At 38.1% G+C, this 13,819-nt stretch overlaps 2 protein-coding genes across 5 annotated transcripts in view; one reads left to right on the top strand and one right to left on the bottom strand.

Moving 5' to 3' along the window:
* Ccdc39 (coiled-coil domain 39 molecular ruler complex subunit) overlaps positions 1-1,215 on the top strand; it is a 32,662-nt gene extending 31,447 nt beyond the window's left edge. For all 3 annotated transcript variants that reach the window (XM_076932278.1, XM_076932277.1, XM_034501295.2), the window contains one exon: positions 381-1,215. In XM_076932278.1, coding sequence (XP_076788393.1) covers positions 381-531 — 151 coding nt within the window. In that variant the 3' untranslated portion in view covers positions 532-1,215. The remainder of the gene's footprint in view (positions 1-380) is intronic.
* Positions 560-12,676, bottom strand: Ttc14 (tetratricopeptide repeat domain 14). Of its 2 annotated transcripts, none has more exons than XM_034501293.2 (12): positions 12,418-12,676; positions 11,833-11,957; positions 11,528-11,727; positions 10,122-10,206; positions 9,861-9,990; positions 9,466-9,621; positions 9,007-9,078; positions 8,487-8,606; positions 8,271-8,393; positions 6,668-6,785; positions 5,640-5,749; positions 560-4,947 (listed from the first exon to the last, which is right to left on the bottom strand). In XM_034501293.2, the coding sequence occupies exons 1-12, from the start codon at positions 12,573-12,575 to the stop codon at positions 4,038-4,040; spliced, it is 2,307 nt and encodes a 768-aa protein (XP_034357184.1). In that variant the 5' UTR covers positions 12,576-12,676; the 3' UTR covers positions 560-4,037. The 2 variants fall into 2 exon arrangements, 1 of the variants encoding a protein (XP_034357184.1); XR_004606662.2 differs by having other exon boundaries at positions 3,737-4,947; positions 6,186-6,785.
* Between the last annotated feature and the right edge of the window lie 1,143 nt (positions 12,677-13,819).

Below are 13,819 nucleotides of genomic sequence, written 5' to 3'. Positions count from 1 at the left end.
GGCTATTTTCCAAACCATCTTTCCTGTCAACCCCTCTCTTCTTCATTATGACTTGACTTTAAACTATCATTTTCATCACCTTTTTAAGCACCCACGCCTTCTTTTGTTTCTACCTTTACAAACGATTGCTTCCAATTCTATGAAACTGATTACACTTGAAAATATTTTTCTCACAGAAACAATTAACAACTTACTTAAACTATGTTCATTTCTTTTTTTTTTTTTGAAAGAATTGGTGATATTTTTAGATTTATTAACACTTATAGCTTTCCTAGTTCTTTAATTACTTATGGAATTAAAAAAATATTATTTTGCCAATAGAAAGGTCTTTTTGAAGTACATTTTGCATTAAACTTATAGAAAATCCTTTCTTGTTCCAGGTCGCTCGAGGACTCAATTCCGCCCTCTCCACCTACAGCTAAAGTGATAGAGCTCAGATTCCCACAGCCTCCGTCAAGAAGTGATAGTTCTAGGTCAGCTAGTAGTGGCAGTAATTCCAACATTCCTAAAGAAAAAAAGCTCAACAAATAAACATGCCTTTTTTTTTTTTTTTTTTAAAATCTTTTGTACAAATTTTGAACACAAATGAAAATCTTATTACTAGTTAAGTCTCCCTCTTTTTCTGGGGTTCCATTTATTGATGATACAGGCTTACTAAAATAGTACCAGAAGTACAGAGCAGACAAAAGTTCTGCACAGTGGCTATAAGCTGTTTGAGAAAAGAGCAAAGGGAGTTTTTTGTTTGTTTTTTTCCTATTGTTTTATTTATAGAGAAGAAAAACTGCAGAACCTTAGCCAAGTCATGTGACAAAGCAGAGGGAAATCAGCAGTTTTTCTTTTTTACTAGAATATGTCTATAGTGTTAGATGTTTTATGAAGTAACACATTCATAAGATTCTTTCACTAATACACTTCTAAAGATTTATTCTATATCTCAATAGGTAAGTTTTCATTTCTCTAGATCACAAATTACTTTTTAAAATAAAAAAACAAAAAGCAAACTGTATTCAGATGGGGGGGGAGGCATGAGAGAGGAACCTGGTAAAGGGCATATTTTGTTTGTTCTGGTTATAATCTGTAACCAAAAGACAGCATCATTCCCACTCCCTCAAGAAAAAAGTTTAGTAAGAAAGACACTGTATATATGTGTGTGTGTGTGTGTATACACTTATCTCTATATATGCACAAATAAAGCACAATTTAAGCTGCTAAAAATGTTTCTCTGACCTTAAATTTACACTGGAGGTAGATATTGCATACTATATTTAAAATTGTTTTTTCTAGCTAATACTTTATTTCCAGCACTTTGAATTTTTCGGACTACAGTAGGAGATAATTTCAAATACATTACCATTCACGTATATAAATCAGCATCTCCTTTAAACTTGGGCAAAATAGTCATTGCAACAGTGATTGTCTTAGAACCACTACTCAGTCACTTCTGAAAAAGCAGCGGTGGTAGTAAATCCATTTCTACTAATGATCGTTTTAAATTTAGAAACACAGTTAAGTCTAACAAGTAAAATGGCTAAGAAAACTCTGGGCACAAATATTGCCGAAATACATAACATGTTGAAGATCTAAAACTGATTAATCTCATCATCGGTTTTTAAAATCAATGTTGTGATTCTCAGTTGTTTTAGTTTGTAAGTTACTTAAAACTTAAAACACTAAACTTTGTGTTCTACAAAGGCAGAGGCTTTGTTTCTAAGGAGATTACTTTTCTAAGCTTTTTCTTTTTGTAATTTAGAGATAACTATCACAGGTTTATTAAAGTAACATATAAGCAAAACACACTGGCACTGAAACAGGGTTAACTGCATAGTAAGTAGTTAGCTACTAGACCCTACTCTGGAATGGCCAGCATCCAAGTTTACGTTTAACCACGATACTAACTGCATGTAATAATGCTAAATGCTAAGACAGAGAATGAACCCCGTTTGCAGATCTGGACTGTCTTAACATCCAGAAGTCACAGTTCTACTCATGGAAATTAAGACAAAGCTGTCCAGGGTAGATACAAACTATGGACATATTAATGTAAAAGAAAATACTGAAGACAGAACTGAGAATCAATTTAAATCCCCAATATTTTTTTTTCTGTGACAACTCCTTAAATATTCTAAGGAACTGGATGCTTAGTGTAGTCTGCTTAACTATGTCCTAGGAAAGAAGTAATTTTCAAAGTCTGATAGCCTACCCTACAAGGCACTATCCTAAGGGTTAAGTAAGGTGATATGTGTAAGATTATAAGGTATACTAGGGATTCTCAAAGATCAAGGGGTATTTAGAGGTGGTTTTCACCCTTTCACAACAACAAACCCTAGCTATGTAGGAATAAGTCTGGAACTATTAATACATAGAATACTCTTTCCTAAGAGTAGTCCTTGGTGTTGGGCTAGCAAAATGGCTCAGTGGACGTACTTGCTGTCAAGCCCAATGAGCCAAGTTTCATTCCTGGGACCGGTAAGGCAGAAGAAGAAATTTCTTCAAGTTGTCCTTCAGTGTCCACATATGTGGCACACATGCTCATCATCCTCACCCCACATGATGATGATGGTAATAATAATAATGATAATAATAATAATAATAGTTCCTTGGTGCAAAAACAAATGTTGTTTTTGAAGTGATTATATTTCTGCTACCATTATTTATTGTTCTTAATCAAGGTTTCTTTATTACTATAATTTGGTACAAATAGTATGTATCAGTATTAAAGCTTTAGTATTTTACTGGTAGAAACAAACATGCAATGAGTCTCTTCTATTTCTGCCATTCCCTCATGCATGTCTGACGATGGATCCCATCCAATGACCAATAAGAGAGTAAAAGCTTATTGCTATTTATACTTTCTAGAATCCTAATTGAAGAGCATCAGAAATGCAACAGCTATGATACTTACTAATATTGCCAAGAGTCTACTATTCACTTTCTAGTAATTCAGAGGTGTTCTCTGAAAGCTGAAGATGATTTCTTCTTTAGCTGTTTGTATGTATAGGCCCACACATGGTACTGCATGTGTGTGTGTGAGGCTGACAGAGGACAAGCTTTGGGAGCCAGTTCTCTCCCTACACCATGGGGTCTTGGGATTGGACTCAGGTTATCAGGTGTGGCTGGCACTTTTACCTACTGATCCAACTCAGAGGCCTGGGCTTTACTCTGGATTATTCACTAGGATTCAGTGAGGCGCATTAATAAAGGAGGAAAGAGACAGGTAAGAAGAAAACTAAAGCTGCAAATCAACCCTCTGCTGAGAAACATTTGACTTTCCAAACATTTGCAATGTGACAGCAGAAGAAAATCAGATTTATAGGGTGCTTCTCTGCTGCTATTTTTACTAATAGTTATTTCCTATTCTCATCTAGTTTGATATAGCATTCTCAAAGGGTTAGGTCAGTGTTTAAAATTAAAGATTTTCTTATGACTATAACCATTAAGTAAAAGTAATATTGGAGAAATAAAACAGACTCTGATTAACCAACTTTCACGGTCTTATTCTTAAGGTATTTTGTTAAGCTGGGAATAAAACAGTGTTCACAAACCATTTATATCAAGTCTTAGATAAGTCAAGTCATAATTCATCACTCAAAAATGAAATGGTGTAAAAATTTCAATACTGAAAACAAATCACTGAAAATAATATCTAAGAAACATTCAACCATAAATTCTTCCCCATCCCCAAAGGCTAAGAGCTTTTAACAAAAAACAGAATAAAGTATTTTTTGATAAAACAATCGAATTTTTCAATGCAAATATATTTTTCTCTAACAGTGAAATAAGATGGACCCAAGGAAGGAATTCTCACAAACTACATTACAGTGAAGAAACAAAGTACTCAGAAAATATCTTTACGTGAAAAAGTCTGAATTGTCAGTTAAAAGCTGTATCCACACATACCCACAACATTGACTGACAAAGGGGCTGATAATTAAAACAGCCTTTTGTGATCTGTTACAAATAAGTTTAGACTTAGAACTATTTGTTAGGGCTAAAGAATCCCCAAACTTCTGAAAATCAGTGAAAATTTCCTTAGCAGATCATTTTTTTGGCTTATTTCCTTTTTCTTTCTCAAATTCAGCTATCTGATTAAATATATTGAGTAAGTTTTGAGGTAAATTTTTCTTAACTCTGCTTTCTGGCGGCTCTCTGCTGTTGAACACCTCTTCTGGAGCCTCAGTTTTGTCACCCTGCCCACAGCTGTCCACCTTTACACACACACGTTCTCCCTGATGTGTATTTAACTGGTATCTTTGCTCATATTTACTGGCATCCCGTGATCCAGAATACATGTATTTTTTGTGTTTTTCAAGTGACTTCAAAGAGTAGTCTGAACTGGCTGGTGGGGATGAGTACTTCCCAGAACTTGGCTCCCACCTCCTGGAGTAATCTTTTCTTCCCTCTGTGTCCTTTTCAAATCTTCGGTAACTAGATGCTTTCATCTTATCATCTGAATTTCTAGAGAAGAAATCTGAGGAATTTCTCCTACTGGAGAAATGTCTTTCTGATTTATATGGCTTTTCGGTCTTGCTACTACCTGCCTGGGTTTTATAGCTATTGTAAAAATCTGACCTACCTCCCAAATCATCTGGTACTTCAACTGAAGATGTCAGAAGGCCTCTTTCTTTCTCTTTTACCTGTGCATTTGGACACTGTAACCTATCCTGCTTTTCCAGCAGTTTCTCCATTTCTTGCTTTTGATTAAGGAAAGATGCTGAGGTATTAGTTGGAACTGGGTAGCAATCATCTTTCCTACTTTGATCTGTGTGGCCTGAAGATGTCCTAGACCAGTGCCTCTTTGAACTTCGAGAAGACTCTGAACGATTCCTTTTAGTTTTCTTATGCCGTTTGTGGCTAGAAGAGGAAGAAGACGAGGAAGAAGAAACGGATTCACTGGCAGAAGAAACACTTGAAGAGGAAGATGATGATTTTCTTCTTTTCTTCTTTAGCCTTAAAAAAATTAGTTGGCTCATCAGACATGTTAAGTACAAAAACATTCGTCAAATATTCCTTAAGATTTTACCCTAGTTTGTGTCACTCGAAGATGCTGTAAATAAGCTACCACCCAGACATAATACCAGTCTCAGTTACTTCATCGAGTTTTCTCTGAGGCGTGACTAGCAGATCCGGGACCGGGAAGGATGAGCACCCTTTCTAGCTCGGCTCACTCCTGCCTGAACGTGGAGAAGCAGCCTGAGTTTCTACCCACCCATCCCTAGTTTCTTCACGTTCCCCTTCAGCATTGGTTACCATTTTGGGGCCAGACAGTTCTTTAGTGAAGGGAAGAGTAGACTGTCCGTGCACTGCAGGGTGTTGGTACAAAGGCTCCTATGTCCTCTGCATACTAGATGCTAGCACTTTCCCACAACCAACAGTAACCACAGAACAAAACACCGGTACCTAAGACCCACAGCTCCTCTTCTAAAAGCCGATCTCCCAGAAACAGTTAAAGGAACTTATTCTATATTTCAATATCATTTTAAAAGAGAATTCTAGCCTTAGATTTTACTTCGCTTAATTTCTTAACATGTGAAACTATGACTTAAGATTTTTTTTTTTACTTACTTTACCTCCATACGGCACTTTGGGTTCAACTGTGTTGCTTTTAAGTTTTTAAAAAAATAGTGAATATTATAGTTTACCTTTTTTCCTCTTTTAAGAGCTTACGCAACTTTTCTGCACTTGTTTCTATTTTCTTTGTTTTCTGCTTTTCTTCCTTTTCAGCTTGCTTTTCTCTTAATTCCAAAGATTTCTTTTAGAACCCAGATACCGGAAAAAACCACACGTTAAAAATAAAAATAGCAGAATATGCAAAAAACCAGTATTTAAAAACCACCCACCCCCAACCAGAAACCCAATTTAGGATAACCAAATCACCATATAGCCAATATTAAACAAGTTATATTTTTCCAAATAAAAAAATTAATGACACACATTTGGCATTAAATCATTTGAACGGCCAGAACAGTATTGAGGACCATATTGCAGTTGGTATCCCAGAAAAACAGGGAAGCCATTGCAGTAGTACCAATGACCCAGAATGCAAGTAAGATTTAAAAAAAGAGATGAAAAATTATTTTTTAAAAATTGGAAATTGTAAAGAGGATACAAATTTTACAAATAAAATTTAAATTAGGACATTCCACAGAGGTGAATTGAGGGGAAAATCACCATGTTCAAATACAAACCATTTTAAAAATAGCACAGCCCAGTTGGATGCATGATTACATAAGAAATCATTTTCCAGTTTGTGGATGGGGATGAGCAGCACCAGATGTCACAGACACAGCAGCAATGGTCCAATTCAGAAGAAAATGCATGAGAAAACATCATCATCAGTATTACAGGAAAGGACAAGTAAAAGTGTCTACAAAGGTCTGTATAATTAGCTCAATTACACCAGCAATACTCATAATCTTATAACCATCAGGTAAGCTCTCTACAAAGGAGAACAATCAATATCACATACTGAATTAGGCACAGGCATTCTCATATGTGGCTATTTTTACTTTCGAATAAACAAAAAAGCAGTGGCACTATAATGTTATACCTAATTAGAACAAGCTATTCATCTTCATAATACTTCACCTAGGTTACCTAGTTTTTCCTAAAAGAAAATGATATTTAATTTTAAATACCATTAAATTTCAAAGAGGAAATAAAGAATCACCTGCATATATTTATGAAGTTTCTGCAAAGCATCCTCTGCATCTTTAAAAGTCTCATCCAAAGCCAGAGCTTTCTTATAGTAACTTTCAGCATTTAAAAACTTTTCTTCTTCTTCTAACCTTAGGAAGATTAAGCATTTTGTAAAACAAATTTATTCAAATACATAGAGAAATCATCAGACATTTATGACAGAACTTATTAGAGGCAGGAAGTTTGGGTATGGAGCAGTCAAAGGACTTCCAATACTTGTGGTTGGATAGCTGGCTAATGTACCATTCTCTCAGTTAAAAGATGCCAATACACCAGGAATAAGACAACCTCATTTCAGTGGTACTAGTTGTTTACTTGATGTTTACTTGATGAAAGAGCGTCTCCAGTCACTAACTAAAATTTCATTAATTAGTAATCTGTGGGCATTTTCATCCCACAAATGCTTAGGTGCAACGCTCATCCAAGCAGGAATGGCCAGGAAGATCTATGATACTGAAGAGATCAGTCTTTCTTCAGTCATAGCAGAGAAAGGACTAGGGATGTAGCTTATTTACAGAGTATTTGCCTGGCATGTTTGAGATACCAACTGGGTTGGTATCTGGGTTCCATTCCCAGTACTGCAAAAAGAAAAGAGAAACAGCACAATGATGTTACTGTCATAAGTGGCTTTTAGTTATTAAAACTGATTTCTGCATGTCAAAACATGATCTGTGAATGACAACATGTGAGATTTCTGAGAATTTGTAAGAAACTGTAAGTAAGTAAGAGTCTTGTAGCCTCTGTTTCTACACAGTATGGCTTTGTTCTTGGAATGTGCTTTCAGGGCCCCCCCACCCCAAGTGTAGTAAATAGGAGTGGGTTTGCTTCAGATTACACACTGTGCTTACTTTTGTTGTTCAAAAATGTTACCAAGCTCAGGTTGCCCTTGTGACTGTATATAGCCTGAACTCATATGACCCTGCCTACCTCTCAGAATACGCTTGGAACATAAGTGGTCTGATGCTCTGAACAAAGTTGCTATTGCATGAGACTTTAGTCCACCTCACTTTTAGGCTCCACTCTCCCAGGTTCATGCTGCCAACCAGAGCAGCAACACTGCAAATACTTTTAACTCCACCATTGAAACTGAATTTGTGGGACTTAGCAGACAAAACAGAGCTGTAAGTTGACTATACCAGCAGAATCTTAATCATAATTTTCTAGAAATCACTTAATTCATATTTAGAACATTATATACTATTATAGTAAAATGACTGAAAAATTAAATCCTTTACTAAAGCAAAACCTTCTGATATATACTCTTGAAACAGAACATGTAACTTATTCTATCGCACTTTATCTACATATGTAACAAAAATATACATTCCGAGCAATTAACTCTGAGACACTAAAGCATCTCCAGTCACAAAGACGCAGACATACACATGCATACCCATGTGCACGTTCAGGAATAAGCCAAGAATAAGGGACAAAACCCCTGCCACCCCAAACTGAAAGCATGCTCTGAAACTGCATATGCTAAGAAGCTACTTTTTTTTTTTTTTTTTAACAGAAACCTCAGTATATCACAGGAATTGGCTGACTTTTATTATTAAATGAAATCCCATACTTACTGCCCTCCCCTTTCTACAAGTGTCTGGCAGAGATATTTCCTTGCATTCCTATGAGTTGGGCAGTTTTCTAATGCAAGCTCAAAATCTTCTATTGCTTTGTTCAGACTTCCTTTTGTTGCATATCTAAAGACATTAAACAAAAGTAGAAAAATTTAATCTTGTGACCCATTTTTCACATTCTTCAAAACATCTCCTTAAAATCCACAATTCACTTACAATGCTCCACGAGCTACCAGAGCTTCCACGTTTTGTTTGTCTATTTCCAGAGCTTTATTGTATTCATTCATAGCATCCACGTGTCGCCCCACCTTAAAATAATCGACTCCAATCTTCACACTGAAAACACATTTGTGAAACATCACAAATACTTTACAAGTATCTAAGTAAAATGCTAGTATAAATCATTACTAAATGAAAAGGCACTTAAATTGGATAAAAATTTCATTTTTAAATTACTATCAATATACTTAAAAAGCACCCCGCTTTTACAGATTTTCATGGCAAACATTTATAAAATTCAGATACCAAGACACTAATTTTTTCTGGAAAACAATTCTGAACAAAATTTGTCTGCTAAGATTCCAATGTAAGACCAATATAATACTTATATGAGTAATGTCAAAATGTTCATTCACTTGTAAACACATTTTAGTCTTAATGATAATGAGAGAATTCATGCCTGACTAAAAGTTACGTACTAGATCATTGCCATTGTTAGACAGAACAATCTCCATACCATTTTAAAGCCCAAGATGCTGATTGCTTCTTTCTTAAGGCTGAAGCAAAATCATCTTCAGAGAAATTTTTGCTATAAAAAAAATGAGAGTCAAAAATGTAAATACTTTAGAAGTACACTTCATTCTGTCTCTGGCAGACACAACAGTGAAATGGTGAATTTCAAGCAGGAAATTCATATTACATCTACATAGGCAAGTCCTTTTAAACTGTCAAATATGAATATTACTGCTAAATGGTATTTTTCTTAAGCATATACATAACATTTTCTGTATCCTTCTCTACTTGGTCAAATGGCATATCCCTTTGCATCCAGACCAGGAGGAGACAGGCTCACTTCAGTCAACCTTCAGTATATTCCTATCACTATGGTCAAAATGTTCTTCAGCTCTACAGCTTCTGAGCTGATCCATTACCCTTACCACCTTTATCAGCTAACAGAATGCAGATCTTCTTTTACCTTTGTAGGCCTCTCATTAAAGATGGTGGATGAGATTCATCTATTCCTAGTTTCTCTAGAAGGAATTCAACTACTCCTGGATTAACAAATCCCAGAGAACTCTGCATGATATTTTCATAGGACTCCAAAGAATTACTATTTAGTTCAATACTCCTCCTTTGTAAAAAAAAAAAAAAAAAAAAAAAAAAAAATCAGAGACACAAACAATATTAACCACACTCACCCGACTTCTACTAAAAACATGACTATAGAAGGTCTAAATTCTAATGCCACTTTTGTATACAAAAGTCATGCACTATTATCATATAATTTCTTCTAGCAAGCCTAAAGTAATTTAAAGGTTGTAAAATGAAATTATAGTTCTAATTTGTTAGAAATAGATAAAAGATAAATACCTGTAATACAAAGGAAGCTCTTCAGAAGTAATCACACCTAGTTTAATGCCAGTCAGGTGTGGAGGAAGAGATGAGCTATACAGAGATACTGCAAGCTTCTCATGGTATCTGTCAATATCCTTGATTCCAGCTTTCGAGAAGAAAAACAGATCAAACAATAAAAAAGTGAAAACAAAAATAAACTTTTCAAACACTACCTTCATTAAACTACATTTTCAACATTAATTTGAAAATTTTAATTAGCATGTTGAAGCTGATCACCTCGAATTATGTCACCAGTTTGGTAGTATGATAAAGGATCTCCATGGTTACTGTGAGAAGGCACATCTCTTAAGGGACAAAGAGCCTGCAAAGAGAAGTATTTGAAAACACCACACATTTGACTTTTTGGCAAGAACAGTATCTTTTATCTTAGTTATTTATTATGAATGGTAATACTGTACATAAACATTAACAATTCTAAAGTCTAACACTATTTGCTTTTTAAATAACCCATAATTATACATATTTACAGGGTATATATAGAGTATGTACAGGGTGGCAAATCAATGCACATAGACAATTATCCTACTGGTATACTTAGTAGTAGACATTTCTTTGGGTTTAGTCTTCAGATTCTTTTCCAGTCCTAGACCGGCCATCCTCCTGTGCTCCAAAACAACTAGATTCTAATCTAACTGTTTTTGATAATCAGTTTTCTACCTCCCTTCAGTCCTCTCACCCCTTTCTGACTCTGGTATACTAATCAATTGTGTTTTTCAGTATCAACTTTTTGGCTACTATACACAATGTACACATATGAACATGTCTTTCTGTGTTTGCCTTATTTCGTCAGAGGCAGGGTCTTTCAGGCCATCCATTTGCCACAGATGGCATACTTTAATTCTTTTTGATGGCTTTAAACAACTGTTAACAGACATGTCAGTGACTTAGATTTAAGATTTTTAAATTACAATTTGTGTCCAATCACAATAAAACTTTTTTTCTGGTTTTAAGAGTCAAAGAAAGATACAAAAGATATTAGCATTTGCTAAATGAAGTGTGCACTCTCCTGTTTGTATTTCTTCTCTTCATATGGTGAGACAGATAGCCAACATCACCAGTGTTAAAGTGAACCATTCCAAACGAGGCAAGGATCTCATTACAGTGAGAGAATGTTATATGTTTATTATAAATATATGATAGGAAGGTTTTGCTAAATTACTTACATGCAAACATCTAGTGCCCGATTATTAAGCATATGTTTAACCACAAGATATCTACCTGTTCAGAATACCAATGAACAACATTATAACCACTAACAGATCTCTATGATGTAAAAGAGAAAACTGATCTGCAACTCCAGTCTCCTAAACCTTAAAACACCCCAAATGGAGGAAATGTAACATTCTAGTACTTGTTTTTGTGAGATAGGGTTTCACTACAGAGATCAGGCTGGCCTTGAACTAAAACTTCAGCCCACCTCTGCCTCCTAAGTACTAGGGTTAAAGGCATGCATTGCCAATGTCCAGCTCTCTAAAGCTTTTAAGTAAGAAGGGCAACTTTTTTTTCTCTTCAACTTACATTTAACCTCCCCGCCCCCCCTTCCCCAATATCCTATCAGGTAAATTTAAGCAGAATTGAATAAGCACATAATTTTTGTATGGGATGACTATAGAGTGACTTACTGTGATTTCTAAGTGAGATATATCTCTCATGATACCACTTCCTAAACAGATCAACACCATGAAAAAACCGAATTCCCGAATAGAGCTGATTCTTCCAATCACTATATCACCACGCTCAATATCTCGGAAGAACAGTTCTCTCCGGTCTATGCTTGGGATCTCCATGAATTGCTCTAAAGGTGGCATGACGGCATAATGACCTGGAATGAAATCAAATCAAAACGATAATTTTGACTTCCTTCTCTTTTGATATACTGCTTTAAACCAAGCAATCAATCTTGAAAAACTTTCCACACTAAACTTACTGTCATTGTCGTCATGCACTTCAGAGGGTGTAGATGCATCTGATTTCCAAGACAGGGCAAAAAGCAGATCCGCTTTTTTAGAGATGAATTTTTGTATTTCAATGTTGTCAACTCTCTTCTCTTTCCTTCAAAGAAAGGTGAAATATATATGTACGGAGGTTTTCATCACTCAACCCTGCTCAGAGTCTCTGGAGGAAGTTTTATTTAATTATTTTAGCTTTTCAACATGTATTTATTTATTGCAGATATGTGGCGTCTACGAGCCACTGGGTGTAACTGGGGGGTGGGGTGGGGTCATAGGACAACGCTGGGATTCGTTCTCTCCTACCCTTGTGCATCCCGGTTATCAGTCAGGTCAGGACGCTCGCTGGCAAGTGACTTTACCCACTGAGTTCCGGAAGAAGTTTTAACCCCATTCTCTCTGGACGTACTACTCGGACATGGGAGCTTTGAAAGCTCTGGCGGCGGTTCGGAAAGAGCAAGCCGGCCATTCAGCCAGGAGCCAGTGCCCGGTCACACACCCCGGGGCTCCGGCTCTCCAGTCCGCCCCGCGCCCCGGCCAGGCCCGGGTTACGGCCCCCATACCTGCCGGCTCCCGGAGGCGGCGCCGCGCCGCGGGCTGGCTCGGCCGCCGTGCCCAGAAGGCTCCGAAAGTGCGGGTTGTCTTGCTGCTCACTCCGCAGCAGCGACAGCAGCGCCGGGCCGTGGCAGCCCAGCGACTGCCGCAGCAAGTCGCGGTCCATGGCGAGCCCGCCAGGGCCCGGCTCCCGAGCCCGCGCTCCCGCAAGCCGAGAGAAGCTGCCCGCGACGCGCTAACCTCCCGGAAGCGCTCGCGACGGCGAGCTGCCTCAGTCTCGCGAGACCCGGCGGGACTACGGGAACTCGCTGGAAGCGCGAAGCCCGTCTGGCGCTGAGGGCGGAGTAGAGCTTGAGGTGTGACGTGCGGGAACGCGCCGGTGAAGCACGCACGTCGGGCTCGAGTCTCCGTTCACCCCCGTGCTGCCGAGTTCGTCGGTGCAAGGATGTCAGTGCGGCCGCGGAGGAAGTTTCCCTCAGTCCCGTCAGCTGGGGGGCGGTGCCCCGTGTTCCCTCGGGATTGTCTCAAGGTGGCGGTCCCGGGAAAAACGCCTGGTGGACCGAAGGGGCGAAGACAGACAGGGACCTAACTTGACTTAGCAGCCGGAGGCGTGTCCACCGTGCACCCCGCTGACTTTTAGAGGGACTTCATTGAGACTAGCCAGGAGAGTTAAAAAGTGCCCCGCGCATGCTCTGTTCCGGTCCTGGCTTTGTGGGAACTTTGAGAAAACTGCCTGCTTCAAGGGCGATGTCTATGGGATGCCCGTTACACAGGGGGACCGAAGAGCTTTAGGTGGCACGCTTAAACCTCTGGCTACGGTTTGCCGGCTATGCTTCAGTGCTAGCTTTACACTGAGTGTAACACCACGCAAGTTGTTCTACACCTGGGGACCACACCCACCATAGAGGACAGGGCTTTTTATAGTTACAGGCGTTTTGAATTCATTTTCTTCTATGACAAATCCGTGATTTTGAAAGGGACAGAACACTGTCTAGTTGACCAGACCATAAAGTGTACAAGGGGACTAAGGGGGTTGTTTAGTGCTTGGGTTTTCAGCATGCTAGCCAAGGGTTCTCTCGACCCAGTACTGAGCTACAACCCCGCCTACAATTTTCTTTAAAACTTAAAAAAAAAAATCTCCAAGAAACTTTAAAGAAATATAAATAATTTAATGAACTGTTGGGAGGGGGTGGTGCAGGGGAAGGACGTGGTGAAGGAAACTGAGAAAGCAGAGTGTTCCAAACAGATTTCTCACTGCCTGGTTTCTAACCCTACTTGATTGTGATTTCGAATTTCATTTTAAAGTAAACACCTATGCATATCCTGTAACAAACACTAGACTCTAAAGGTGAAAATACGCCTGGCTCAGAGTGACTCTGTTTAGTGGTGGAGTATACATAAGAATATAGA

Source organism: Arvicanthis niloticus, chromosome 4 (genome assembly GCF_011762505.2).
Source record: "Arvicanthis niloticus isolate mArvNil1 chromosome 4, mArvNil1.pat.X, whole genome shotgun sequence".
In the NCBI taxonomy this organism is placed as follows: Eukaryota; Metazoa; Chordata; class Mammalia; order Rodentia; family Muridae; genus Arvicanthis; species Arvicanthis niloticus.
This window is presented reverse-complemented; position numbering and strand designations above follow the sequence as displayed.